This window comes from Saccoglossus kowalevskii, chromosome 14, assembly GCF_978046115.1.
Source record: "Saccoglossus kowalevskii chromosome 14, keSacKowa6.1, whole genome shotgun sequence".
In the NCBI taxonomy this organism is placed as follows: domain Eukaryota; kingdom Metazoa; phylum Hemichordata; class Enteropneusta; family Harrimaniidae; genus Saccoglossus; species Saccoglossus kowalevskii.
Genome location: NC_140654.1, coordinates 23,904,243 through 23,931,852, shown reverse-complemented (window position 1 = coordinate 23,931,852; position 27,610 = coordinate 23,904,243). Strand labels below are relative to the sequence as shown.

The 27,610-nt window shown below is 35.3% G+C and overlaps 1 protein-coding gene across 1 annotated transcript; it reads left to right on the top strand.

Annotated features, from left to right (window-relative positions):
• LOC102809545 (solute carrier organic anion transporter family member 1B3-like) lies at nt 1-27,610 on the top strand. The gene is made up of 9 exons (XM_006811881.3): nt 1-99; nt 19,321-20,040; nt 20,781-21,125; nt 21,697-21,861; nt 22,511-22,739; nt 23,749-23,899; nt 25,044-25,222; nt 25,574-25,638; nt 26,233-27,610. The coding sequence occupies exons 2-9, from the start codon at nt 19,335-19,337 to the stop codon at nt 26,457-26,459; spliced, it is 2,067 nt and encodes a 688-aa protein (XP_006811944.3). The 5' UTR covers nt 1-99; nt 19,321-19,334; the 3' UTR covers nt 26,460-27,610.

The window sequence follows — 27,610 nt, the reverse complement described above, 5'->3', positions numbered from 1 at the left end:
ACGCGCAGCGCAAAAGCTAAAATAAACACAGTAGAACTACGAACAGGCAATACACAACAACAGTGAGTGTATATATTGAGAGACTGAATGAAAACACAGGTAAGACTATATGGTGATTTCATTTTTTTCCCTATCATATTGTTTGAATCAACACCAACACATATCATTCAGTTTTCATTTGTTGTTTGAAATTAACTAGTCACAATACACATGAATTTACTTCCGACCTGTATGCAATTTATGAAATTGGAATCTTAGGTCATAATATGAAATATATCTCCGCGTCGTATTCGATTTGGAACGGCGTACACAACACGTGTAAAATACGTTGTTTGTTTACTTGAAATTCGAACACGCGCTGCGCGACGACCACCGCCCTTTAACGCAACATATGCTTGGTGTTTTCTCCAATATGGCGGCAACCTCATCACCAAAATGTTATTCCATGCCTTGGTGATGACGAGTTAAAAAACGGAAACTTTACGTTGTAGGATGTGTTTTGTGACCACTAGTAATATTGACTAAATTAATCACTAACTCCATATTTAAGCATACAGAGTTAAACGGAAACACACACAAGTGTCTGATTCAGCGTTGAAATGATGTATTTGTATTCTGAAATTACGCATTGCAGTGTGTCAGTGAACATTATTTATTTGATTTCGTGAAATTTTGAACGTGTCGTGTGACTAATGCATTCCACTGGAATGATGTAAGAGTGGACACAACATGTACTTTATGTACATTTCCTGACTGACAAAATATGGTGAATTCAACGAAAAAAGAAGTATTCTGGTTTGTTATCACTCACTGATTGGAGTGGAAATCCGTATCAAACAAAAAGAGTGCCATCTCCAGCAATATCGCCAATTCCCGCAGTAGTTCAACGCTCAACGCAGCCTGCACTAACGTGGGTACATGCACTGCACACACCACAACAAATTTAGCAAGAACACATTTGAATGACTTATGTATTAACGTTTTCCTTCTCAAAAACAGAAATAAAAAAATGATCTCAACTATAGAGGGCCTCAATCACATCTGAAACAACAGAAAACAACAGCTTTTGCAATATTCTACTATAAATAAAATAATGCCTCACATATAATTAAAATTAGAAATTTAACGATAAAAGAGAGACAAGGGGGATATAGCTGGTACAGGTTACTAGAAATAAAAACGGCATTTTACGTTTTAAAATGAAAGTTTTCATTTACAGTAAAAATAGTTTTGTTTGCACTTTTTTTTCTCTTTACACAATTTTATTTCATTTGATTACAAACATTACAGTAAACATTAATTACATAATACAAAACGACAAAGACAAGCAAACAAAAGTAAAAAAATAAAACAAAAACAAAATAATTGCTAATACACTGAAATCAAAAAATTTACACATCAGAGATAATAGACCACTTCCGTAAATGTAATTCCAATTTGTTTTTAGATATAGCTATATGCTTTTCAATCTCGCATGCTTCAGTTACCACCTTACACAGATATACATCACTCGGTATACTCTTACTCATTTTACAATTATAAATATATTGCTTCCCTAAAAGTACCAAATAATTCGCCAACACTGAAAAATCAGTACAGCCTAAAATTATCTGCCTGAGGGAAAGAGCATCTGGACCAAAGATATTTTTAAATACATCACTAAAGGCAAACCAAAATTTTTTTGTATATTTACAATAATAAAAAAGATGGTAAGTAGTTTCCGTTTCCTGATGACAGAACGAACAATTCGGACTACTAACGTTTGATGATTTCATTTTAAAAAGATCATAATTAGTAAACAAAATTTTATGTAGTAACTTAAATTGAAATTCTCTTGATTTCGTGTCGATTGCTGTCCTAAATAGTAAAACGTAATATTTAGACATTGCAGCAAAATTGAGTTTAAAATCTTTTATAAAATACTCTGAACTATTTGGATGAAAAGTCTTTGCACGAAGAAAGTTATTTTTTATACAATTTTTACTTAGCACAGATGCCAGTATATTCTTACCATCAATACAAATATTTGGCACTGAATCGTACGAAAACCTTCGGATAGGATAGGAAACATGTGACCAAGCTTCCCTCGTGGTTTTTGTAATTGCATTAAAAACACAAGTCACAAGATATATTTCAAGTCTGGTTAGGTTATGTTTAGCAGATAAGACAGCAATACTAACGGGTGTGTTATTTGAAAATAAATCACCAATGCAACTGATACCCTTATTGGCTATTGTAGGGAAAAACACAGATTTGTTATCAATTAGGATATCCTTGTTGTTCCAAATTATATGATGTGATATTTGATTTTTAATATCTAAATTTTGAAGAGTAGACCAAGCTACCAAGGCTTCACGATAAAATTCGGACAGGTTGATTTTCAAATATTCAAGTCCGTAGTTACAACTAAATATTAAGTTGCCTCTAACAGGCTTTATCGTTTTTAAGAATAATTTTTTCCATGCATGGGTCGCTGAATGGTCAAAGTACCTTTTCAACCACATTATACGAAATGTACCATACATTGTAAAGATATCAGGGGCTTTCAAGCCACCTTCTCCTATGTCTGCAATCATAACATTGCGGGCCACCCGGTCATGACCTTGCCAAATAAAATTGAAACACTTTCTATTTACCTCAAGTAAAACTTTCTTTGGTACAGAGACCATTCTCATAAGATACACAAACTTTGATATAGCAAAGCTCTTCACATTCTGTATTCTACCAATTAAAGTTAAATTTCTTTGCTTCCACAGATTCAAGGTTAACTGTAAATTTTCCATTGGCTTGGCGTAATTTAAAGTAGCAGCTCAAACATAAACACCAACAATCTTGATTGGCTCCTTAGGCCATTTAATACCAAAATGTGTGTCTTTTCGACCTTTCCAGGGCCCAAGCCAAAGGGCTTCAGTTTTTTCTGTGTTTACTTTTAACCCTGATACTTTTTGGAAGCAATTCAAAAGCTTAAACAAATGTATTACAGAACATTCATCTTGCAAGAAACATGATAGGTCATCAGCAAATGTTACATCTGTTACAAGTTCATCACCCAACTTAATACCTTGAATATTTAGATTTGCCCGCATGGAGATTAAAAACACTTCCAGCGCCAGAATAAACAATGTAGGGGACAAAGGGTCCCCCTGTCTGACCCCCTTCTGAACTTTAAAATAACCCGTGGTAAAACCATTATTGATAATCGAACTTTCCACGTTACAGTAATACGATTTCACCCAACGAATTAATGATGGACCAAAATTAAAAGTTTTCAGGCAATCAAACAAAAAAGGCCACTCTAAAGAATCGAAAGCTTTCTCAAAATCAATGGCAACTAAAATACCTGGAATATTATTCTCATCAGTACTAAGGAGTACCTCCTCAATTAACCTAATTAAATCCGTGACGTCCCTCCCCTTAACGAAAGCTGATTGTGTATAGTGAATAAGTTTTGGTAAAAACTTTTCCATCCGCTTTGCAATACAAAGAGAACCAATTTTAGCATCTACATTGATTAGCGATATTGGCCGCCAATTTTTAATATATTGTTTGTCTTTACCCTTTTTCTCGATGAAAGTGATTATACTCTAGCGCTGGGAGTTTGACAGACAGCCATGGTCATAGGCATAGTTAATGGAATTAAGTACATAAGAACTAATAATAGACCAAAAAGCAATATAAAATTCTACTGGGAGACCATCGTTTCCAGGTGTCCTGCCTTTTGACATGGACAACAGGGAACGGTGCGCCTCCCCGAGTGAAATATGACCTTCACACTCATTCATTTCATCATTCGAAAGTTTTGGTATGGTTAACCCCGAAAAGAAATTTACGTCCAAAGTTGTATTTGTGTGATTTGAACTGTAAAGGGTGGCATACTATTTTTTCAATTCGGCCAAAATTTCAGATTTAGATTGTTTTAATTTATTGTCGGAGCCTATAATTCTCGTTATATGAGATCTATGTTGATTTCGTTTTTCCAGTCCCAGAAAAAACTTTGTGCTCTTCTCTCCCTCTTCCACCCATTGGGCCCTTGACCGAACAATTAAACCCTTTACAGCATAATCACACAGTGAATCAAGTTCCGCTTTAATGTCGTTTAAATATTCAATATTTTTAGGGGTGGGATTCAAGCCACATAAAATATCAAGATCATTCAATTTATGTTCCAATTCTTCGATTTTTGAACGACGTTGTCGTGCTTTTTGTTTACTATATTGAATAGTAAATTTGCGTATTTCATACTTCAAGAGATCCCAAAGAAGCCCCTTATCACATATGTTACTATAATTGTTTTCCCATTCAACAAAACGTTCGCTAAATTGGTTATGATAATTGTTGTCATCTAAAAGACTGCAGTTGAATTTCCAAAAGGAAGGTCCACGTGGTGAATCATGTGGATCTAAAACAAGGGCAACAGCTAAATAAAACTGGGCTGAAGTCGACAGAGTCAACAATGTTTTGTATATGGTCAGATATAAGAAAATAATCAATCCTACTGGCAATAGGTGTGGTCCCACCTCTCCTCCAAGTAAAACGTCGAGTATCCATATTGCGGATACGCCATATATCTACCAAGTCATGTTTTTCTAGCAAATTTGAAAATGATTTCTTAGATTTAACCCAGGTATGGGGGTTGCCTCCCTGACGGTCAATGTTAATATCGTAGGTAAAATTAAAATCGCCCCCAATGATAATCTGAGTGTCAGGATCATAATCTAAGTTGTCGATACATGACTGAATATGTTCCAGAAAAGAACAGTGTGACTTTTCGTCATTTGGGGCGTAAATATTAAGCAACAAGAAAGGGTTATTTTCAATTAACGTATGTATAAGAACAAAACGACCATCAGGGTCGATGACAGTGTTTTTAACATCAAAGTCTATATCACGAATAACAGTAAGCACTCCCCTACTACTATTAGTACCATGTGAAAAGAAACCCTGACCTCTAAGTTGCGACGACCAACTATACTGATCTGTGGAGAGACTATGGGTCTCCTGGAGGAAAATAATATTCACTTGTTTTCTATTTAGCCAATTCCATACTTTCTTTCTTTTGACGAGATTTCTTATACCATTGACGTTCAACGTCACAATTTAAATTTTTGGTACCATTTCTCACGATGAGATAACTTGTAGTCTCTTATACAAAACAGTGCAAATAACATAATTAAAAATAAACTACAGTACATAAAACATATAATTTTTTTTACACTTTACAGATAAAGCAAATTCCTAATTACATTTGTAAAATATATGTTTTGGAAATTGCGTACGAATTACGACATTTAATGCGGTAAATGCTTTATATGCTTGCAAAAAAATAAGATCTTTGTACAAATTACGGACGAATAAAATAGATTACATTTTACACCTTGCCCATGTTTACGAACGTTTTTTTATTTATTTAAATTACATTATTACGAAAGTGAAAACAAATGATTACAGCTTACAAAAATACTCTTGCCTTGCCAACCCCCATAAACATTTACTGTGTTGTGGAGTTTACGGAAATTTACTTAAACAATGACAAAGCTTATAATTTCAAACTAATTAAATTAAATAATTAAATCCCCAAAACTCGCTACATTTCCCCCGCATATATCATAATTACTACTCGCCCACCCTTAATGCAGCAATCATACATATACAAGACCATTCCAGCTATAATGAGAACATATCACTTCTGATAGACAAGTAATGGTGTTTAATGCAGTTCACAATGTCTTATCAGATTTTAAAACATTAGTATCAAACTAATTAAAGCGGTAGGGTCGTCACCTGCGGACGCACGGGAATTGCGTCGCAAGCGACGATAACAACATACGCTAAAAACGCAAAGGCTTATGGGTAGACTCTTGTTTGTAAATAATGACACGCTATGGCCATCTGACGCATGCGCAGATGACGACTCCTCCGCTTTAAATTAAATAATTAAATCCTCAAAACACACTACAACCCCTACATATGCAGCAATCATACATATACAGGAACATCCCAGCTATAATGAGAGAATATCTCTTTTGGTAGACAAGAAATGTTGTTCAATGCAGTTCGCAATGTCCTATCAGATTTCAAAACATTAGTATCTTTTGTTTATCTATCTTTTTTTTATTTATCTTTATTGCATACAATAGAAATTAGTTACAGCACAATGTCAATATACAACAAATGTCACAACTAATATAACTCATTCAAAATATACACTGCATACCCATTAACAATTAAAGTCTCCCCACTTGTCCAGGAAAATGAAAATTGTATGTCTTCTTTTTGAAATTTCTAACTTTATCTTTTGCGTGTAACGTATATCTGATTTTACGAGATCAAAGCATGGTAGTTCCTTTCTTTAATTTACACTTATAGTAGATATTTCTATTAACAATTATAATTATATGGTTTAGTAGAGGGGGGAAGTACTTGTCTCCTAATATAAACTGTTTTGCTGACAATGTTCTTGGGCATCCTAGTTTTGTTCCCCATAGATTAAAAATTTATGTCCAGAGGACTTTAATAGACTCGCATTCAACAAAAAGATGCACTAGGTTCTCGATGGTACCATGACAAAATGAGCGTAAATCTGACGATACTAATGATGAATTCATCTAGAATAACGTTTCATTTGTGTACAGAATATTGTGGTTTAATTTCCACTGAAACCCCTGTAGTTTACTGCATAGAGTTACCAAAAAAGGCATGGAATAATGAAATTCCCAATCCTTGTTATCCAGATTACACAAAGAATTAAGAAAGTGTTGACTTTCGGGTGTTGTAAAAACATGGGAGATGAGCAGTTTACATAATTGTATTTGGGTGGTATTTTCAAGTACAATTCAACATTGAGTAAGTCAACTCAAAAATTACATTTAAAAATGAAATATCCTCCCACATACTCCAGGTAATTGGTGAAAAATAATTTTCAAGGGTGAAATTTAGGAGATAGGTATCGTTTTACCCACCCAACATTAATGGCTTTTTGCATTGCATGTGTATCAATCAAACCCAAAACTTCTTGGCCTATGTCTCCTGTCAGTGTGTTGCGTGCTACTCTATCGTGTCCTTCCCATATGAATGTAAATCTTTTAGTATTTATGAATTTAATATCCCGTTGTAGAATTGTAATATGGTTGACAATAAATAGTAATTTTGGAATAACGAAAATTTCAATAATCTGAGGTCTGCCAATAATTGTCAAACTACGTTTAGACCAGTTAGTATCTTCATTTAGACTGACATCCAAATGGTTCTAATTAATTCTCTGTCAGCATGACAGTGGCTCTTTGGTGCACTATATCCATAGGTATATTTCATTTGAATACATCAGTCATCATGACTTTCACAATGAAACATGATTGATACATCCTACAAGTGAACTGATTCAATGTATATTCATGAATGTCGTGAAACAAACAAAACTTGCGGGTGAGCGGGTATCTGCATGAACTCTTTGCGGAAAACAATGGATGTTGAGGTCCAAAAGGCGTACCATCATACCCCATGGTGAATTTATATTCGTGTGAAACACTGACAAATACAAAACGAAACTATGAACATATGTCGAATGTTTGGTAGGAATTTACAATCGTTGTATAATTGAGACAAGCAATTCTGTTAATTGTAGTTGGAAAATAATTTTGTATCATCGTTTTAACGGAATATTCTAACGTCAGGAAACCGTTCATATTGTATATTTTGTATTAAATTAAAAACAAAACAAATTATTTGTGAGGAAGAGTTGGAGTGATGCTGTCCCAAGATTTGATTTGGAAAAACAATATTGATCATGTGATGAAGAAAGTATCATATATAAATTATGATATAAGATAAATTTTACTATTACTGTATAATTCATTTTGCCACATATTTAATAAACTCATTTACATACAATATATAGTGTACGCCAATTGTCTTTGTTAGTTCAATTTTGTGACATTTCAAAAATCTAAACAAATCTAGCTAGCTATGATAGAACGAATATTTTAAATCTTGGAAGAAACGTGTAAGGGGCTGCACTTAAACTTGTTGATCCGCATTTCAGCCACTGCTATTTCAGCATTTCAGTTTACTGCGTGGAACATGTGTTGTTTGGTGAAGAATGTGTGTCACATTAAAGTGTACAAATGCAGGTATTTGTAAAACGAATGATACTTTTGGATGAGTGAATTGACTGAAAAACTGCCTATGCTACCTCTACATCAAAAAACTACCAAGTATTGATTACAGCGGATTTCTTAATTTAATATAGAAAAATTATATCAGTTTGTAGTACAATACAGCGGATGTTGACCTGCAGACAAGATTACCACACCCTAACGAAACACAGACGGCGTATTTTATGTGCGAATCTGGTGTGGCCGTGACCAGCTAAAAAGCCTTTTTTTTACAAAGCTTGCATTGAAACAAAATATTTTCTCCAATTCAAATAAAAATAATGTTGCACCGTATATCCCCGACTGTGTCGGTGCGCGGTAATGCAGAGTAAATAATCACAAAGGAAACGGAGAAATAATGGGGCACTCTCTTGACATGAACGGCTACAGGTAGGTTTAAAAAACGTAATCAATACCACAAATAAAAGCAATGACTGGTTTTGTTTTTAGCAATCACTGTATAGTTACAATTATCTGACCTGACAGTGTTATATTTATTAAGACTTATAAATTAACGTCACCAGTACGGGTTATTATACATCGTACGTTTAACATGCAGGCTTGTTTGAGCAAAATATTACCGTATTACCGAATCCAAGTCGCCGACAATGATGTACTGATATTGAGCTAGCGTTTTAGTTGGACAACCGGAATGCATTGTTTCATACAATTATACCATGACAACCGGTTTGACATCGAGAACGATGCATTTTTTTTCAGTTTATGAGCAGTCTGCTATTCTTTTTTCGTGAATTCACTCCCCTGTTAATCGAGCCGAGCCTAACAAGTATACGAACATAACTCGGCATGTGCCGAGAATGCTCCCGGTCAAAGAAGCGGACCCAAACGGTTAGAAGGTTCTCAAACTCATTTCGACGAATCAACTCTGACATTGCTTCCAGCGTCTCTTTTGTTACATTATTCAATCACGAGAATGTAAAGTTCCACCTCGTCCTAAAACGTCCACACTGTAATGTTTATATTCCAATGAACATAAAACAGGAGGCTTTATAGTATTCAGTGCCTAGCTTACAACTAACTACTTTTATTGTACTTGAACTATACAGTCATGTTATATATACAGTCATGTGATACATACATTAATATATTATGATAATGACGATACTTAATACTTCATTACATAGCAATATGTCACATCTCCCCTTTCAAAGTAGTTCTTGCTAATGGGAGGTATTAGCTCTGAATAATATTTCAATACGTCTAACATAACTGAATGTTCACTGTCCATTCATGATTGTTTCTTAAATTGTATTACAAAACTAAAACTTCTGATGACATTGTATCATGTGAGTCCGGTTTCATCATAGAAACAAACAAAACAACAAAATAATAAAATACAATAAAAATGTGATTATGCGAATTGTACTAACAATAATTTTTTAAACATGCAATTAATTATTGAAGTGAGAGGTTCCAGCACTTGACTTTCCGGTGGAGAGGATCTTTACCATCCACTCATCATAAAACAATCACTAATTATGAGGTCAGAGGTCGCTAGTACTTGACCTGCCGTTGGAGTAGAAGTTCACTGACTACCCATTAAGCTCATATTCATCCCTATATCTCATTGGTAATTTGATTACTCGTCGACTTGCTGTGCGTTTTTGGTCTGGTGGTGTTGTCATCTTTATTTGGGGATGTTATTGACTCTGGTTCTTCTACAGACACTTTTTCAGTTGATTGAATTTCATCCTGGTATGATGGTATCATACTCGATTTTGGCATATGTGCTTTTAACAGGTGTTTTCTATTACGCCTGTATTGTTGACTTTCTGGTGTTGTTACTATGTAGGATCTTGGATTTTCATGCTGTCTTGTCATAATTGCTGGCTTCCAAATCTTGTCAGATCTGATTCCTACAGTGTCGTTTACTTGTCAGGTAGTTGTTTGGTGTGTCTATCATAACATTTCTTTTGCTTTTCTTGACGCTTGACTAGTTGGGCTCTGGCGTCATGAACGATCTTTGGTTTTAGCATCTCAGGTGAAACTGGTAGTTTAGATTTTAACATTTTGCTCATTAGTAATTGTGCTGGTGATGCAGTCATACCTGACACAGGTGTGTTTCGGTAGTCCAGTAATGCTAAATATGGATCTTTCCCGTCTTCCTTAGCTTTCTTGATCAGCCGTTTAACGGTTTGTATTGCTCTTTCACTCATTCCGTTTGATTGAGCATAGGTCGGACTTGATGTAGTTAGCTTAAATCTCCAGTCATTTGCAAATTTGCGGAATCGTTGACTTGCGAATGGTACATTGTCAGCGAATACTTCATCGGGTATTCCATGACGTGAAAAGATTGAAGACATTCGAGTGATCACTGAGTCTGCTGTCCTAGCTGTCAGCAAGCTTATCTCTGGAAATTTAGAGAAATAATCAGTGATTAATAAGTAATCCTTGCCATTCAGATGAAATATGTCACTTCCAATCTTTTGCCATGCTCTCTCTGGTATTGGGTGTGGTATCATTGGCTCTCTCTGATTCGCTCTTCTATGTTTGGTACATGTTCCACATCGAGATACAATGTCCTCAATGTCTGTTGACATTCCTGGCCAATATAATACAGATCTTGCTCTTGACTTGCATTTTTCAATGCCTAGATGGCTTTCATGAATGATCTCTAACATTTGCTTTCTCCAAGATGTTGGTATTATCATTTTTTCTCTAACAAACATGAGACCATCTGCTTCATGCATTTCATCTCTCAGTGACCAATATGCCGTTACATGACCACGTAAATGGTATTTGTGTAGTGGCCATCCTTCCTTCACAACTTTTTTTAATGCTTGAAGGGTTTCATCTTCTGAAGTCGCTGCTCTCAACTCATCTAACCTATTGGGTGTGGCGGGGAAAATGTCTACTAATGAATGAATTACCACATTCATTTCTGCATCTAGCTTTTCATCATCTTTATTGTGATTAAGGTATGCTCTCGACAGAGTGTCTGCAACATACATTTCTTTCCCAGCCACATATCTGACATTGAGTTGATATTTCTGCAGTCTCATCAACATGCGTTGTAGTCTAGGTGATGCCTTGCATAATGGTTTCTTCGGTACTGTTTCCAGTGGCTTACGATCTGATTGTACATCAATCATTTTTCCATACACGTACTGGTTGAATCGTTCACACGAGAACACAATAGCAAGCATTTCTTTTTCTATATGTGCATAGTTTTGCTCTGCTTCGGTTAGCGAACGTGATGCATATGCTATTGGGTGGTCATCCTGAAACAAACATGCTCCAAGTCCTCTCTGTGATGCATCTGTTTGTATTCTCACTGGTTTGTTTACATAGAAGAATTTTAACACTGGCTTGCTGGTTAGACTTTCTGTAATGCGCTGTAATGCTTTGTCTTGTTCATGTCCCCAACTCCATTGAACATTTTCAGTAAGAAGCTCTCGTAATGGTGCTGTCATTTCAGACTTATTTGGAATGAACTGAGACAAATAGTTGACCATACCAAGTAGACGTCTGAGGTCTTCTTTATATTCAGGTTGTGGTATCTCAACTATAGCTTTAACTTTATCGTCATCCGGTATTCTGTCCATCAGCTGTGACGATATTTCCCACGTATTTAACCTCAGTAACGCATAAAGTTATTTTCTTCTTACTTAATTTGACGTTGTTTTCTCTAGCTCTCTACATCACTTTCCTCAGTATCTCATCTGCCTCTGTCTAATCTTTGCCTGCGATTATTATATCATCTACGATGACTTGAACACCGTGAATGTCTCCAAACACTTGTTCATTTCTTTTCTGAAATACTTCGCTGGCTGAGCATATTCCAAATGGTAGTCTTTTGAAGCGATATCGACCAAATGGTGTGTTGAATGTGCAGAGATATGAACTGTCTTCATCAAGTTTAACATGCCAGTACCCATCCTTCATATCAAGTATAGAACAAACTTTCTTCCCATGCAATTTGGTTGCTATATCTTCCGGCGTTGGAATCCGAAAATGTTCTCGTTTTATCGACTTGTTTAGATCTCTTGGATCAAGACAAACTCTCAGAGACCCATCTGGCTTCTCCACAATTACAAGACTGTTTACCCAATCTATTGGTTTGTCTACTTTCGCAATTACTCCACTAGCTTCCATTGTCAACAATTTCTTCTTCAGTTTAATTTGTATGCTGAAAAGGACTTTCCTTACAGGGTGAATCACTGGCTGTATAGCATCATTTAACTCAATGTGATATTATCCAGGCAGTTGACCAAGCCCAGTGAAGAGGTCGCTGAACTCTTCTATTAGTGACTCCTTAGTGAGGTATTTATTATCACCCACTGCATCAATTCGTTGGATCAAGTTTAACTTTAAACAATCTTGAAGACCCAATAGTGGTGGAGAGTCTACATCTGCTATGTAGAATTCCAGCATTTCAGTTTTGTTTTTAATGACCCATGGGGTATTACTTTACTGTTCCCATAGACAGACAACACAGTTTTAGTTGGCTGTAAGTTTATCTTAGGTTTCAAGGTTGGCTGTTTTTGTTTAAATATCCTCATTGGCAGTACATTAGCACTAGATCCAGAGTCAAGTTTTATCTTCACTTTCAACCCATAAATCATCAGTGGTTTATACCATGCCCTGTCACTATTGTTGCCTTGACAACCATGTACATCAACAGTAGTCAGTTCACCAACAAACAGCTGGCTATCCTTATCATCACTGTCATCTGAGTCCACATCAAGGGTGTGTACACGTTTCCCTTTGCAAACCCTCGTAAAGTGACCTTTCTCTTTGCATAAATGACATTCTTTACCAAAAGCTGGACATGACCAAGGCCCATGTAGGGTAGCACATTTCCTACACTTAAATAATTTGCCCTTCCATTTTCCATACGTTTGCATAGACTTTTTTCTTATTATAGACTGAATGGACCTGTTTATCCCGGCCTGTCATTGCTTCAATTTGAGATTTGCTAGTTTCTGCAGCACGACACATATCAACAGTCTTTTCTAGTGTATTTGGTGCCTCTCTTAGCAATCTTTCTTTCAAATGCACATCTCTGATCCCTTGTACAATTTTATCCAAAATGTTCAGATCTTCTTGATTGCCTTTATTAAATTCGCATGATTTTGTTCTTTTTTCAATTCAGTCAAAAATTGATCAATAGTCTCGCCATCACTTTGAGAACATTCCCAAAATCTGTATCGCCCACGAACACGAACAAGGGAGTTGTGTTTCATTACAGCTCCCTACACGAATCTAATTCGGGAAAGTAGTGTGACGTGAGTGTATTGGTCAATTGTTATGTAAGCAAACTCATTTATTTTAGTAAAACACATCCAGTCGCGTTTTATGTTTGAGAATATGTTTGTCGTATTTTTGTACGTAAAGGAACAGGTGAGAGAAATCGCCATTAACAATGAAGCAGATTTAAGTAAAATACACTAGAACATTTTCAATTAAAATAAGTTATTATTGTACATAGAATTACATTTTAATTAATTCATCCAATTTCAAACCTTGACTATGTTCAAGTAGAAACTTATTTAGGAAATAAATCACTCTCTCCTTCAGCATTTGATAAAATAATTGACACTCCTAACAATTTACTTACTGTTTCCCATGAAAATATTCGCTCTCTTGGCAAATATTTTGATAGTTTTAAAATACTATTTATAATAATTGGCCTATCCGAAATATGGCAAATTGATAACCCCAATTTATTTAGCCAGCCCTCATACTCGTTTGAATACAAATGTAGAAATGTTGAAAGGGGAGGTAGGGTTGGTGCTTATATCAACAACTCCATTGATTATGAAATTGTGAATCACAATGTAGAACATGCTGAGAGCCTTTGGTTTGAGGTACTAACCCCCAAAAAGAAAGTTATTATAGGGATAATTTATAGGAATCCAGGTACTCATATTGGTGAATTTGAAAACAGTTTAATACTCTTATCTCAACTGAAACTTGAAAAATACAATTGTGTGCTCATGGGAGTTTTAAGTATTGACTTATCAAAACATGAATCATGTACTGATATTTTTTGTTATAACTCTTAAAAATGTTTATCTACACCAACTTATTACAGTCCCAACTCGAGTCACAAATACCAGTAGCAGTGTAATATATCATACATATTCTAATTTAAATTTGTGTTGTACTCGGGCTGTAGTCATTACCACAGATGTCTCTTTTTGATATTGTCCTTTCTACAAATATGTCACACACAGTAAAAAAAAGTTATAGATATTTCAAGAATTTTAAAGCTGATAAATTAAATGAAGACTTACTAAGTGAATCATGGGATGATGTATAAACATGTAATGATGTTAATATGGCATATGACAAATGTTATTCAATATTCAACAAGATATGTGATAAGCATGTACCATTATTTTTTAAAAATGTTAAATATAATAAGTAGAAGAACAGTAAACACTGTATTACATCTACTATTAACAAATCGATCAAGACAAAACAAAAATTATATACAAAGGTTCTTTGAAAACGAGCTTGCACAGTATAGACAATATAGAAACCTACTGACCAGAGTGTTAAGGGAAGCTGAACAAAATTATTATTCTACCTAGTTTATTAAATGCCATAATGATTCAAGTAGGACATGGGGGATCAATGAACTAATGAGCAATGTACAAAACAAATCAAAAGACTTCCCAGAATTGAATGTGAAGCACAATAATACCGAATATACGACACAGAATCTAAGAGAAATTGTAGATGCGTTCAATGTTTATTTTGTTAATATTGGTGCCAATCTTGCCTCAAATATCAAATAATTCCAAACGATTTCCACTAGTATCTTAGAAAGTCTTATAATAATTCCTTTTTCATTAGCCCAACTACGCCAGAAGAGGTTGCATTAATGTTACGACATTTTGACCAAAATAAATCCCCTGGCTGCGTTAACCTGCCAGCAAAGCTTCTTAAACAGGCTGCAACAAAAATGTCCAAACCACTTTAAGAATTGCTTAGGTAACCCCCTTTTCAAAAAAGGCGCAGTTGATATCCCTGGCATTTATAGACCAATAACTGTGTTGCCCCTTTTAAGTAACATTTTAGAGAAAATAAACAATTGCAGCAGTATTTAGAGATACAAAATATTTTTTTTGAACAACAGTACGGCTTTTGCATTAACTACAGCACAAGGCTTCCAGTGATTAATTTAATTAACAACTTACTAACCCAAATTGATGAAGGAAAAGTAACTGTTGGTATTTTTATTGATTTCACGAAAGCCTTTGACACCATAAATCACGATATACTCATGTCAAAACTGAATCACTATGGCATACGGGGTAGTCCAAATAAATGGCTCAGAAATTATTTGCAACATAGAACACAGTTTACTTACTCAGCTTCAACTTCTTCCTCACTTCTCCCTATGTCGTGTGGCGTCCCTCAGTTCAGTCAGTTCTTGGTCCAACATTATTTTTGATTTATATTAATGATTTTACAAATTCTACAGGCTATTTCGACTTTAGGTTATTTGCAGATGAATCAAATTAATTTCACACATTCTAATCAGGTTCTGACATAGATTTATCTACTGTTAAAGGGGCACTTCCAGTTTCATGGGAATTGAAATTGACAGACATTTGACATGGGAAAAACATAAAACAAAAATTACTAATCTTATCCGGAAAAAGATAGGGTCCTACTGAAGTCATGGCATTGTGTTCCCCAACATATTTTACTGTTGTAATACCAAACACTAATTGAACCTCATGTCAATTTTGGATTAGAAGTCTGCGGGAACACATATCCTCAAATTTGAAAAGCATTATAACAGCACAAAAACAGATGGCAAGATTGATAACTCTCTCTGATTTTATCGCCCATTCTGCACCTATTATTAATTCTTGATGTCCCTAAATTTTGCACATATTCAATTTGTAATTTTGTATAGGATTTTATTCATGGTTATCTTCCACACTCTATGCAAACATATATATATATTCTGCATTGTCACAATATCAGATAAAGGCACCGATGTGACTTACTTGTTCCAAAGATGAATACAACTGTGGGCCAATTTTCAATCTCGTATTTAGGAACTAAATTATGGAACTGTCTGCATGTCACATTGAGATCACAACCAAAGCATATATTCAAACACAAACTGAAGGCTTTACTATTGGCGAGATACGCTACATAACTTTATTTTGTTTCTTTATTATATTCTTCGTTTTTGTAAAAACAGTATTGTCATGAAGTACTATATGGCTGCATTTTTTCTATTTACTTATTCAGTTATTTATGTTTAATGAGAATTGACAAGATTAGCTCCCTAAAGCTATTTCAAATTCTTTTTACCTGTAAATATATATATTTTCCTATTTCAGAATTGTATTTCTCACGAATAATAACACTATTTTAGCTATCGATTGCGTCGTTCGTTACTTTTTCCAAAGATCTGCCAACGCTTGCTGCTAGCATCGGCCACTCAGAATTCCAAGTCCATTGAAATGTGTTTGTCACACGCAACGTAATATTACCGTAATTGGTATAGTACAGGCGTGATGGTTCAAATACCAAAATGGCAACAGCAACAGAAAGACTTCCCTGGCGGCGATGATAACATGCGAACACGGAGCCAACAGATGAGGTTTCAATTGGTACTGGTATTATTATACCCTGTAAACATCAAGTACAATAACGCGGTAAAACTCCACTACTCCAATAACTAAATACTTAAACTCCAATACAATTCAACGAGATCTCCGATCTGAAATAGACCATTACATCAGCATACATAATGAGTCTGGAATTTACTACAAATTTCTAGAATGTTCCATTAGCTTCTATTATCTTCTACAGTGTTCTGTGACCTATTCAACCAGTTTCTAAAAAAATCTAGAATATTCCACCTAGACACAGTACGGTTCTAGAACATTCTCAGTGACACGGAAGTGGTAAACAAGTCGTATGCGACAGTGTTCCCTGTCAACAAATAACCCATTTTTCCGATTTCGAAGCAGGGTTGTTTTTGTCGACTAACTATTTCATGCTTAGCGCATTTAACAGACTATTATTCTGTGACAAAGCATTTTCTAACAAAAAAAACAAAAAAAACAGACATATTTCGCACCGTCATTATCTTGCGAATATGCGAGTTTGAACGTCCTAGTCCGAACACACTTTATTTCCCGGCGGTCCCAATGAGTACATTAATACCCTGGGTTACTCAACATAGGTGAGTTGATTTGTAAATTGTGTTACGTCAGGTGGAATCAGATGGTTATAACAATTTTAAATTAAATTAAATTATAACATTTGGAATGCATATACAAGGTAGAAACTGTTATTGTATTGTAACCAAAGCGTTTCGTTTTGAAAACAGCGTTTACCCGCATCTAGCAAGACAATGACAAGATTCCAATTGTGGGCGTTCCAACACAACGGCGCCATCAAGTCTAGATTGGAAAAGACCCAAGTTTCAAGATATATTGTTACCTGACTGTACAAATAATTCTCAGAACGGCTTTATTTGCTTTATGAATATTTATAACTGACCTGAACTCTAAAACAATTCCTGGGACTGCGACAAGGGGCGATAAAAACTGGCCGTGACGTTGCTTTCGTGAATTTATTAAAAAAAATACCCTCCTTCTTTTGTCTACATAGTCACACTCTAAAGGGACTGTACTTATTTCAACCCACCCCTTATCTCGGAGATCTTACATAACCAAAGCTTTTTATTAACAGTTTATTTGTTCACAACTCACGACTTCGGACAAATTTCTATTCTTGATTTTTTTTCTTTTCACAAAATTTTATTCCATATAGTTTCATTACATACATTACAGTAAACATTTATTACACGATACAAAGCGAAAAAGACAAGCAAACAACAGTAAAAGAAAAAGAAAAACCAAAAAGGATAATTGCTAATGCACTGAATTGAAAAAATGTTTACACACTATCAGAGATAATAGACCACTTCCGTAAATGTAATACCGATCTGGTTTTAGATATAGCTATATGCTTTTCAATCTCGCATGCTTCAGTTACCACCTTACACAGATATACATCACTCGGTATACTTTTACTCATTTTAAATTTACAAATATAGTGTATATATATATATTAAGTTGCCTCCAACAGGCTTTATCGTTTTTAAGAATAATATTTTCCATGCATGGGTCACTGAAGGATCAAAGTACCTTTCCAACCACATTATACGAAATGTACCATACAGTGTAAATATATCAGGGGCTTTCAAGCCACCTTCTCATATGTCTGAGATCATAACATTGCGGGCAACCAGATCATGGCCATACCAAATACAATTGAAACACTTTCTATTTATCTCAAGTAAAACTTTATTTGGTACAGGGCCCATTCTCATAAGATACACAAACTTAGATATAGCACAGTTGTTCACATTCTGTATTCCACCAATTAAAGTTTAGTTTCTTTGCTTCCACAGATTCAAAGTTAACTGTAAATTTTCCATTGGCTTGGAATAACTTTAAGTAGTAGCCCAATGTGTATCATAGGAAACATAAACACCCACAATTTGTTGGATATGGGACTTATAGCAACGTATACACCACGTGTAAACATTGTTTGTTTACATGAAGTTCGACAAAGCGTTGCGTGACGACCAGCGGCCTTCAAACATGTTTTTATGCTTAAAGTTTCTAGAAGTCATAATTGTCAAACACAGCTAGTTTGCACATGCTGTCCACGGGGCTGGCGACATTTTTCTCTTATAAAGACAGTTTTATTGAAATGGACGCTAAAAACATAATGCTCACACATTAAATTATTCCCGAGAGGAACAAATTTCGGATATCCGAACTAGCATTTGAGTTATTAACCTCTATTTTATGTATTTGAACAATTTTCAATTGAAAATAGCATTTAAACGGAAATCATAATACCATGGATTATTTGGAAAAATATTCGAGCATCCTATCTTTTTACTGCACTCTTACCCGTTTATTCGATGGAACCTTCCTGGCGGCACCATATCGGGAGTTTCAAATGTTGTTGATGTTTTTTATCAGCAACGGAAGCCCGAGGAAATCCCTTAATGCCGAAACGTATCGGGGACAGTTGGCGGCGGGCCACGTCTATATATAGCTTTTCCAATGAAGTGATCTATTCCTGGGGTTGCTGTCATTTGCATTACATCGTCAAAGGCTGATATACTGAACTATCATTATTATTTCAGAATCTTAGCCGGAGATGGAAATTACGGAGAACAACATAGATGGTGGAAAAGAACGGATTGAAAAAGCGCAGGTCATCAACGAAAATAGAAACGAGAACATCATAGTTACTGATCCTGATATGATGTGCGGTATTGGAAGATGGCAACCCAAGTTCCTCCAGTGTTTTGCAAATATAAAGTGTGTCTTCTTCCTCTTCTGTGCTGCAAATTTTCTCCTCAGCTTCAGTTACAGCGTCTTCATAGCCACCATAACAAGTATCCAGAAGCGTTACGCGCTTCCGAGCTTGTTCTTTGGTCTAAATGCAACTCTTTTTGATAGCGCGATTTTACTAAGCGTTCTGTTCGTGGCGTACTTGGGAGGTAGACACGGAAGCCATCGACCGCGTTGGGTTGGTATAGGATTAGTGCTCGCAGCGATAAGCTCATCGTCCATCTCTCTGAATCATTTCATGTCGTCGCCATATGAGTACGGTAAACTGGATTTAAAATCAAATATAACTACACTGTGTTCCGAAGACTATGACTACATGAAAGTAAACCGTAGCTTAACGGATTGCTCGTCGGACAGCGCACGCGCGGCGGAGTCAGATAGTGTAAGGATGGCAGTTATGATGTTGTTAGGGCATACATTGGCAGGAATATGCTACACTCCGTTTATTGTATTAACACCTACATACTTAGACGATTTCATTGGTAAAAAGAAATCACCACTATATTTAGGTAAGTTGGAATTGCACTCAGTCTTCAATACGATTGTATACTGATACCGCCCCCACCAAAGTTTCTTCTTTTACCTACAAAATCGATGCTGGCACGCAGCTTAATGATAATGACAATGACAATGTTTTTAAAATTCGAACAAAGTCCTAACAAAAAGTTGTGACGCTGTGACCAGAAATTATATATTTTGTCTTAAAGACAGCGATTGATCTAATTCGAAAATGGTATATTATACATTATCTCATTTGCTCATCATTGATTCAATGCATTCCACGAGACATTTAAAGCACCGTTTTAATGTATGTACAAAGAACCACTATCCAAAATTTGCATGTCTCTGTCTTGTCTGTAGAACGTGTTTGAACTTAATCTTTCTCCGTATTGGCTGCGAAGGAAGTCATAATTAATAGCATGCAAGTCGCAATCCAGTTGTAGTTAATATAGACGTGTGGCGTTTACAAAACTCCTCTGTTTGAAGCGTGCTGTTTGCTATGTAAAGTTTCCTAATGCACATACAGGCAAACATACAACTATGTTTTCAGGAATAACCAGATGAACCTCAGACTAGTATTATAGTATGAGGATGAACTGAACAATAGATCACATGACTCAGAATGGCATTACAAACTGAAGCAATTGCATCGTTCTCGCAAGAACATGAGAGGAGGAACTCATTCATAAATGCGTGCCTATGCCATGCTTAAAGCCAGTTAGGGCTAAATGTGTCTCTTTCTATCCAGGTATATTCTACGCTATGTATTCTCTTGGAGCAGTCGTTGGATTTCCCTTCTCATCAATCTTCGTCAGCATATATGTGGATGTGGGCCGGGTTGACTTGACAACTGTGGATTTAACACCAGACGACGCGCGATGGGTCGGCGCTTGGTGGTTGGGTTTCATCGTGGACGGGATTTTGACATTAATGGTTGCCATTCCGTTGGTATTCGCACCAAAGAAACTGGCGCTGTCAACAAATAAATTAAATGATGTGAAGCAGGAGAGGAAACATGAAATATCGCTGCAAAACAACGATGGGGATGATGATGAAAATGCTGTGGGTCAAGAAGCGTTGAAACGAATCAAAGGTAGTTGGTCTACGCACTAATCTATTAATATGAATAACATTACAATTATTGAGGATGTTAAAGGGCGGTAGTCGTCGCGCTGCGCATGTGCGACATGTGTGTTGATAAACATTAATTTTCCCGTAACCCAAAGCGCTCTTCTAACGGAATCGCAAGTATTAAGTTTGCCCTGGATGCGACTTGTACTTATTACCGCCGTTGATTCCTTCGATATCTTCCAATCATCGATAAAATATATAATTAAACGTTGGTAACGTCTCAGTTTGTGCTCGTCGATTTGCGCAACAGCCAAAGTTGCCATCTTTATTTATATGAGACCCATATGTCTCGCGCATGCGTGTCGTGACGATCACCGCCTGTTAATAAAGAATTTAGACAGGTATGGCAAACTGGACATATTTACTGTGCCAATAATATTCGTATATATCATTATGGCACATTGTTGGAATCTAAAATACAGTGTTATGAATTTACTTTGAGTAGTATATATTATTTTTGCATAAACAAATTACATATTGTATTCTAATTCAAACTATCTGATTCATTTCTGTGTCAATAATTTATTTTATAGAATTTCCAAAAGCTCTTGGTCGGTTATTCACAAACTTGTCCCTCATTTCTATCGCAATCGCTTACGGACTAGAGGTTGCCATGATCTCAGGATTGGTGACTTTCGCCACTAAATACACAGAGGTACAATTTCGCATTTCTGCTACAATGAGCGCTAATATAACCGGTAAGTAATCATTGAGGTTACATTCACACCGTGCAAATATGTAAAATCTCTACTCTCAGAACAAGCGAGAAAAGCAATGAAAAAGAAAGCCTCTTAACTCATCGAGTGTATATTGTTTACTAATCGAAATTAATTTAATCTTTTCACCACCAGACTTCCTTGCCCGAATTTTTCTGCACTTTTTTCTTATTTTCTTCAAAATTTCTGGAAATGAACCCTAGTTTTGGAGCCAACAAACAAAATTTGAGTTAATCTTCAGTTTTTACTAACAAATGGCTATTTTTGTACCCGTCTTCTGATGGACAATGCAAACTATAACATGGACTATTCTGTGAACTAAAAAGCCTGCTCACATTTATATTTTTCTTTACCCATCCACAATCAATCATTTTATATTGGCCTGAGGGTTGTTTGCGTAGTGATATGCTTAACTATTTATATATTGCGATTTTTCACAATCCCGCAGATCAGTAACTGTCTTTAACGTTTCGGGTTTTTAAAAATATAGTTTGTATCACACCACATAGTTATTATTCACTAACAACTGTATTTGTTAAATATTGTCATTTCACCAATAAATCTGATTAGAAATATAACAATTATAGCAGAGTATAGGCAACATTGACACCTCGTTATTATTCTATTTCAGGTGTTGGGCTCGTTATATCTTCTACCATTGGTACCTTGCTTGGTGGATACTTCCTGAGACGTTTCAAACCCGACTTAGTAACAACTGTCAAATATGTCGTTATTATTGCTATATTCAACGTATTTCTACCGATACCATTGCTTTTCTTGGGATGTAATAATGAAGAGTTTGCTGGGGTAACCATTCCATACCAGAAATACAATGTCACTGTCAATGACACATGGGAAAGGTAAGTTTATATACAAATGTTGGGGCTTTCATTCTTGTTATTGTGATAGTATAGATTTTTGTTATTATGATAGAAAAGGGGTAAAACGTGTTAAAAAAATTGAACCGTGACACATCTCTCTAAAGATTATTGAGTATGCTACTATAAAAACCTATACATCATCTGAAAGCTCAGATAAATATGCGAATGTATTTGACAGCGATGAGCCTCGATGTTACAGAGTAACAGAGTAACTTGGCCGTTCTGAAAAATATATAAATAATGAATAAAAGAACATACGGTGGTGTATATACTGTAGAAATGCTTTTCTAAACGATTAATTGTCGGCCAATTTCTTTATTGTGCTTTTTGACTGTTGTGTCTATTACAATTGTTTTTATATGTCACACGAATGACTTGTACATTGCACAATATGTTGGTAATGCTGAAAGCATTTATATATATGTATATACATTAATTTGGTTTCTAGGTACGACCAAATAACTGCAGTCATGGTTTCGATAATTAGTATTTATCATGCATCATATACTAATATTAACCTTTTTCTCACCTGTCGCTGTACATCAAATACTACGATAAAGACTTTCCGTATTCGACATTGTGAAATTATTTCGTTGTTTCGAAAAAAAACTGATTTTGACAAGACAAGAAATTAGAAATCTATTGAGAATAAGTCTTAGCGATATGTATGCACACCAATAATAATTTTCTTAATTATCGATAATATTACAGAAAAATATAATTCGCTGTATTATTTTTTGATTTTTATTTGAATGAAATTACAAACTGTATAGTGTGTATGAACAGTAACTTCAATAAATATGATTTTATTTGGTAATAATATATTATATTTCGCATGAAACAAAATTTCACAATGTCGAAAACGATCTTTATCGTAGCGTTAACATTGCAAAATAAACATTTCCGAACAAACTTTATAAGAAGAGGCACCAAATAGGGCACCAAATTTGAAATTGTAATCTGCTAGATTGCTCCATTTCTGTTTCAGTGAAGACTTGTGGCCTGACTCTCCACTGGTGTCACCGTGTAACATATATTGCGACTGCGCAGATAGCAGGTACGATCCGGTGTGTGGCAATGATGGCATTACATACTTTTCCTCGTGCTTTGCAGGCTGCACTGAGACAACCACACATAAGGTAATTAAGTGATACCACCAATAACGCTTTTAACATTATGTTTCAAACTTTTCTCAATGTATGATAGCCACTCGCGCTGATAGTTTCTAGACAAAATGTAGGCTGGGTGAATGAGTATTTGCAAATGATTCATTTTCACTAGTATATACGATAGAAACTGAGAAAATTATCATTTTAACACACATATACACATCCAAAATACGGCAGAGCTCCGACTATTTGTGTGAATATAAAAGAGCAACATGCACTCTAGCCAGCCTGTCCATGCATTTATATCACATCTAAACTTGTTTTTTATAAATCGGGGCGTGACTCAGCAGCAAATGACACTGGTCATATACCAGAGAATCCGAGAAAACAGTACCTCGCCTGAAACCACCAAAGTAAAAAAATGATTCCAAAGGCACAGACAAACAATACTAAACAAACGAATCTATTGAAGTGTACACTACTACCTCAACTTTGTTTAAGCCCACATGTAAAGAAACCATTGTCCAACACTCCACTATTAACTTACAACTGACACCAATTTGTGATCAAGAACTTCAGGGCTCTAACGTGACAAGATTTAAGATCGAGATCTCGAAAAAAAAATGAAGCAAAGTAATTGGGCAACCTTGCAAATCTAGGTCGGTAGTTAGAGTACCATTGCCCTCGAGGTGTCAAGTACCATTATTAGAAAAGTTAATCGTAGACTTTAGTTTAGCATCCCAACTGTGAAACAAGTTTTTATTTCACAATACAAGTTCCTGCACATTATCTTGTGTTATTGACATTATCAAATAGGAAGTCTTCCACATTGAGTTAACGCATTGTATAGGAATTCATAAGCGGTTTTTATTATGGTTTCACACTACAATTACTTTATGTGTAAAGGCGTATTTTTAATTAAACAACAAAACATTTTGCATGAAGAGGCGGCATGATTGTAGTTTCAAACGGTTTGTATTGAATATGATGCAAGAATAACCAAGCCGTATATTTGCAAGTGTCATTTTATTAAAGGGGACTTCTCCGGGGGGGGGGGGTATAATGTCTCTATATAGGTAAAATATCCATATTTAGAGTGTCGTTTTGGGAGGGGGTTTGAACGTGATGAGATGCATAAGCAAAACGTTTATTTTTTATTAACTTTTTTTTATAGAACTTTAGTTCGTGTTCATGTATAAACCCTGGAACGTCAGTATTATCTGAACAGACAGCCCAGATTGGCATATGTGGCGGGCAGTGTACATCTATGTTGATCCTTTTCATAGTCGTCATCTTTGTCGAGAGTCTCGTCGCTTCACTACCACTAACTGCTTTTGTGATTATAACATTTCGGTAAGTTCGTCCAGTTCATACTAGTATCATATCTTCATATCGGTATCAATAATCTTAAAAATATAGCTTGTTAAATTTATTTTAAGCAAACTGTGTTTAGGTATTTCCATTTTTAATATCGTGCGTTCAAAACCCAGCGCAGATTACTGTATCTTACTTGTTTGTTTGATGACCACAAGATATGTATTGCATAGTTCTTTGTTGGTTTTGTTTTAAAATGTAAAGCGGAATACAGAAAGAAGCAAAAATGCATGACTGCAAACATATCTAGAAATAGTCTTTATATGTGTTATATGTGATACATATCACATGACATTGTGTCACGATAATTATGTATAATGTATGTTTCAGTTGTGTTGCTCCCGCTGATAAACCGTTTGCCCTTGGGATTCGTCAACTGTTTGCTCAAGTACTCGGTAAGTCGATACGCAGTTATATAGTTCTCAAGCTTCTACTTAAGACAGAATGCTACTCGTACGTTTTCGACATGCGCGCATGTTTTAGCGTAAATAACATTGATAATATGTCGTAGCGAAAACTATAATTAATCGTTTTAGTATTAGTCAACAATATGTGTTTCTTTTAAAATTCGCTGTCAATCTGTTTTTGATAAAAATTGTCAAACAATATATATATATATATACATGAAGTTCTCATAGACCACAAAGAAAACAAAATTAAAAATAATTTAATGTTTTAATCTACCATGAACAAGTACATTTTTTAGACACGGTATATCATTTCTTTAGCTCATGTCACGAAGGGAATTTTTGGGATATTGAGGTATATCCTTGTCATAGAAAACATCGGTAAACTGGTAGACAACCACATATTTTTATTTTTTCTTCATCTTTGTGATAATGAGATGTCACAACCCATTTTCAACATCCTGCGGTTAGATGCAGTGATATACAGACCATGAAACGTTGTTAGAAAGATATTTATTCATATAGTGCTGCCAGTTTCACGGTCAGTTTTAGTGATCAGTTTATTTTTTACTTTTCCTACAGGATGGGTACCAACGCCTATTTATATGGGCATTATCATCGACTCGACCTGCCTATTATGGAGCCAAAATCAGTGCAGCGAATTCAGCACTTGTTGGCAATACGATCTCTTTGATTATCGTTATAAGCTTTTCACCTTTCAAATAGTTCTCAAGATATTAGCTCTTCTTATGTACACCATATGTTGGCAGTCGCTAAAACGAAAGAAAGAGAAAGGGACACTCCATTAAATTAGGGATGTGAGTCTGAACTTGAACTCTGGCAAAGCGGAAGTTGTATACTTATAATCGCTCATAACAACACGTGTGACGTTTAACACCCAAATACATCTCTCAGTAAATAAATAGTGCCCTCTTACGACGAAGCGCTTGTATGACATAGCTATGACGTAGGGCAGCGTTCACAGTGTTGTTTTGATAGGTGGTCGTTTTTAGATAAAACTACCGTTTCTCGTTAAAGATTTACTATATTCTAAAAGGCCTGCACAACAGAACAACTAAAACCGTTTATTAAAAACCGTTTGACGTCACATAATCGTTTCGTCGCAAAGGGCGTTATTTATTGTAAGTTTGAGAACGTACAACATTTCAACCGTATGTTAATTAGAATGTGGATTTCTCTTACATCATATTATATTGTAGATTTGAATTTGTAATAATAATTGAATTTCATATATTTTATTTTATTTCACTTGGATATTTACTTTGCTATTTTTACTCGTTCATTCGGATTTTAACAGAATTAATATTAATTTTACTTCACATAAATGAAAATTAACATATGTGGCATTTAATGTGAGTTTATTGCTTTTCAGATGGGTTAGCAATTATTTGAATGTATACATTTAATAATAAAGCTCGTCGGACTATACTGTGGGAATTGTGGCCCTATATTTCAATAAAAAATACGCATCACACCCTATTTAATCGAAGTTTCTCTTTCTCTGTTGGTAAAATATATAATATTATGTACTTCTTTATGTTCATTTTAATACTAATAAGTTCATTGCATTGCATTCATTTGTGGACCACCTTCAAAAATCTATGTGTGTTTTAATTTGTGTTTCGTGACAAAAATTGATTTTGGTGTTCAAACAGTTAATCACGTATACGTTTAACCTTTGTATAACCACAAGACTTGCTCGCCCATTTGGCTATTTTTGTCCCAATTTTCTGAAGGGAAGTGCAGATTATGAACGGGAATATTTTATGAATTTGTGATGAAAACAGGGAGCTGGTGGTGAAAAAAGTATGAGTAGTAAACGTTGTTGTTATTACAGAGCAATGCATTACAGGACAATGCCCCCGACGGCACCAATATGCTCAATGTTTTACAGCTGTGCAGACAAGGTTATATTAAAATTATGAGAAGGTTAACCTGA

Excerpts from the sequence above, each read along its gene's own strand:
- LOC102809545 (XM_006811881.3), top strand. The coding sequence starts at position 19,335 with ATGGAAATTACGGAGAACAACATAGATGGTGGAAAAGAACGGATTGAA. Across the intron at positions 23,900-25,043 it reads CTGAGACAACCACACATAAG|AACTTTAGTTCGTGTTCATG; the intron begins GTAATTAAGTGA and ends TTTTTTTTATAG. Across the intron at positions 25,639-26,232 it reads ACTGTTTGCTCAAGTACTCG|GATGGGTACCAACGCCTATT; the intron begins GTAAGTCGATAC and ends CTTTTCCTACAG.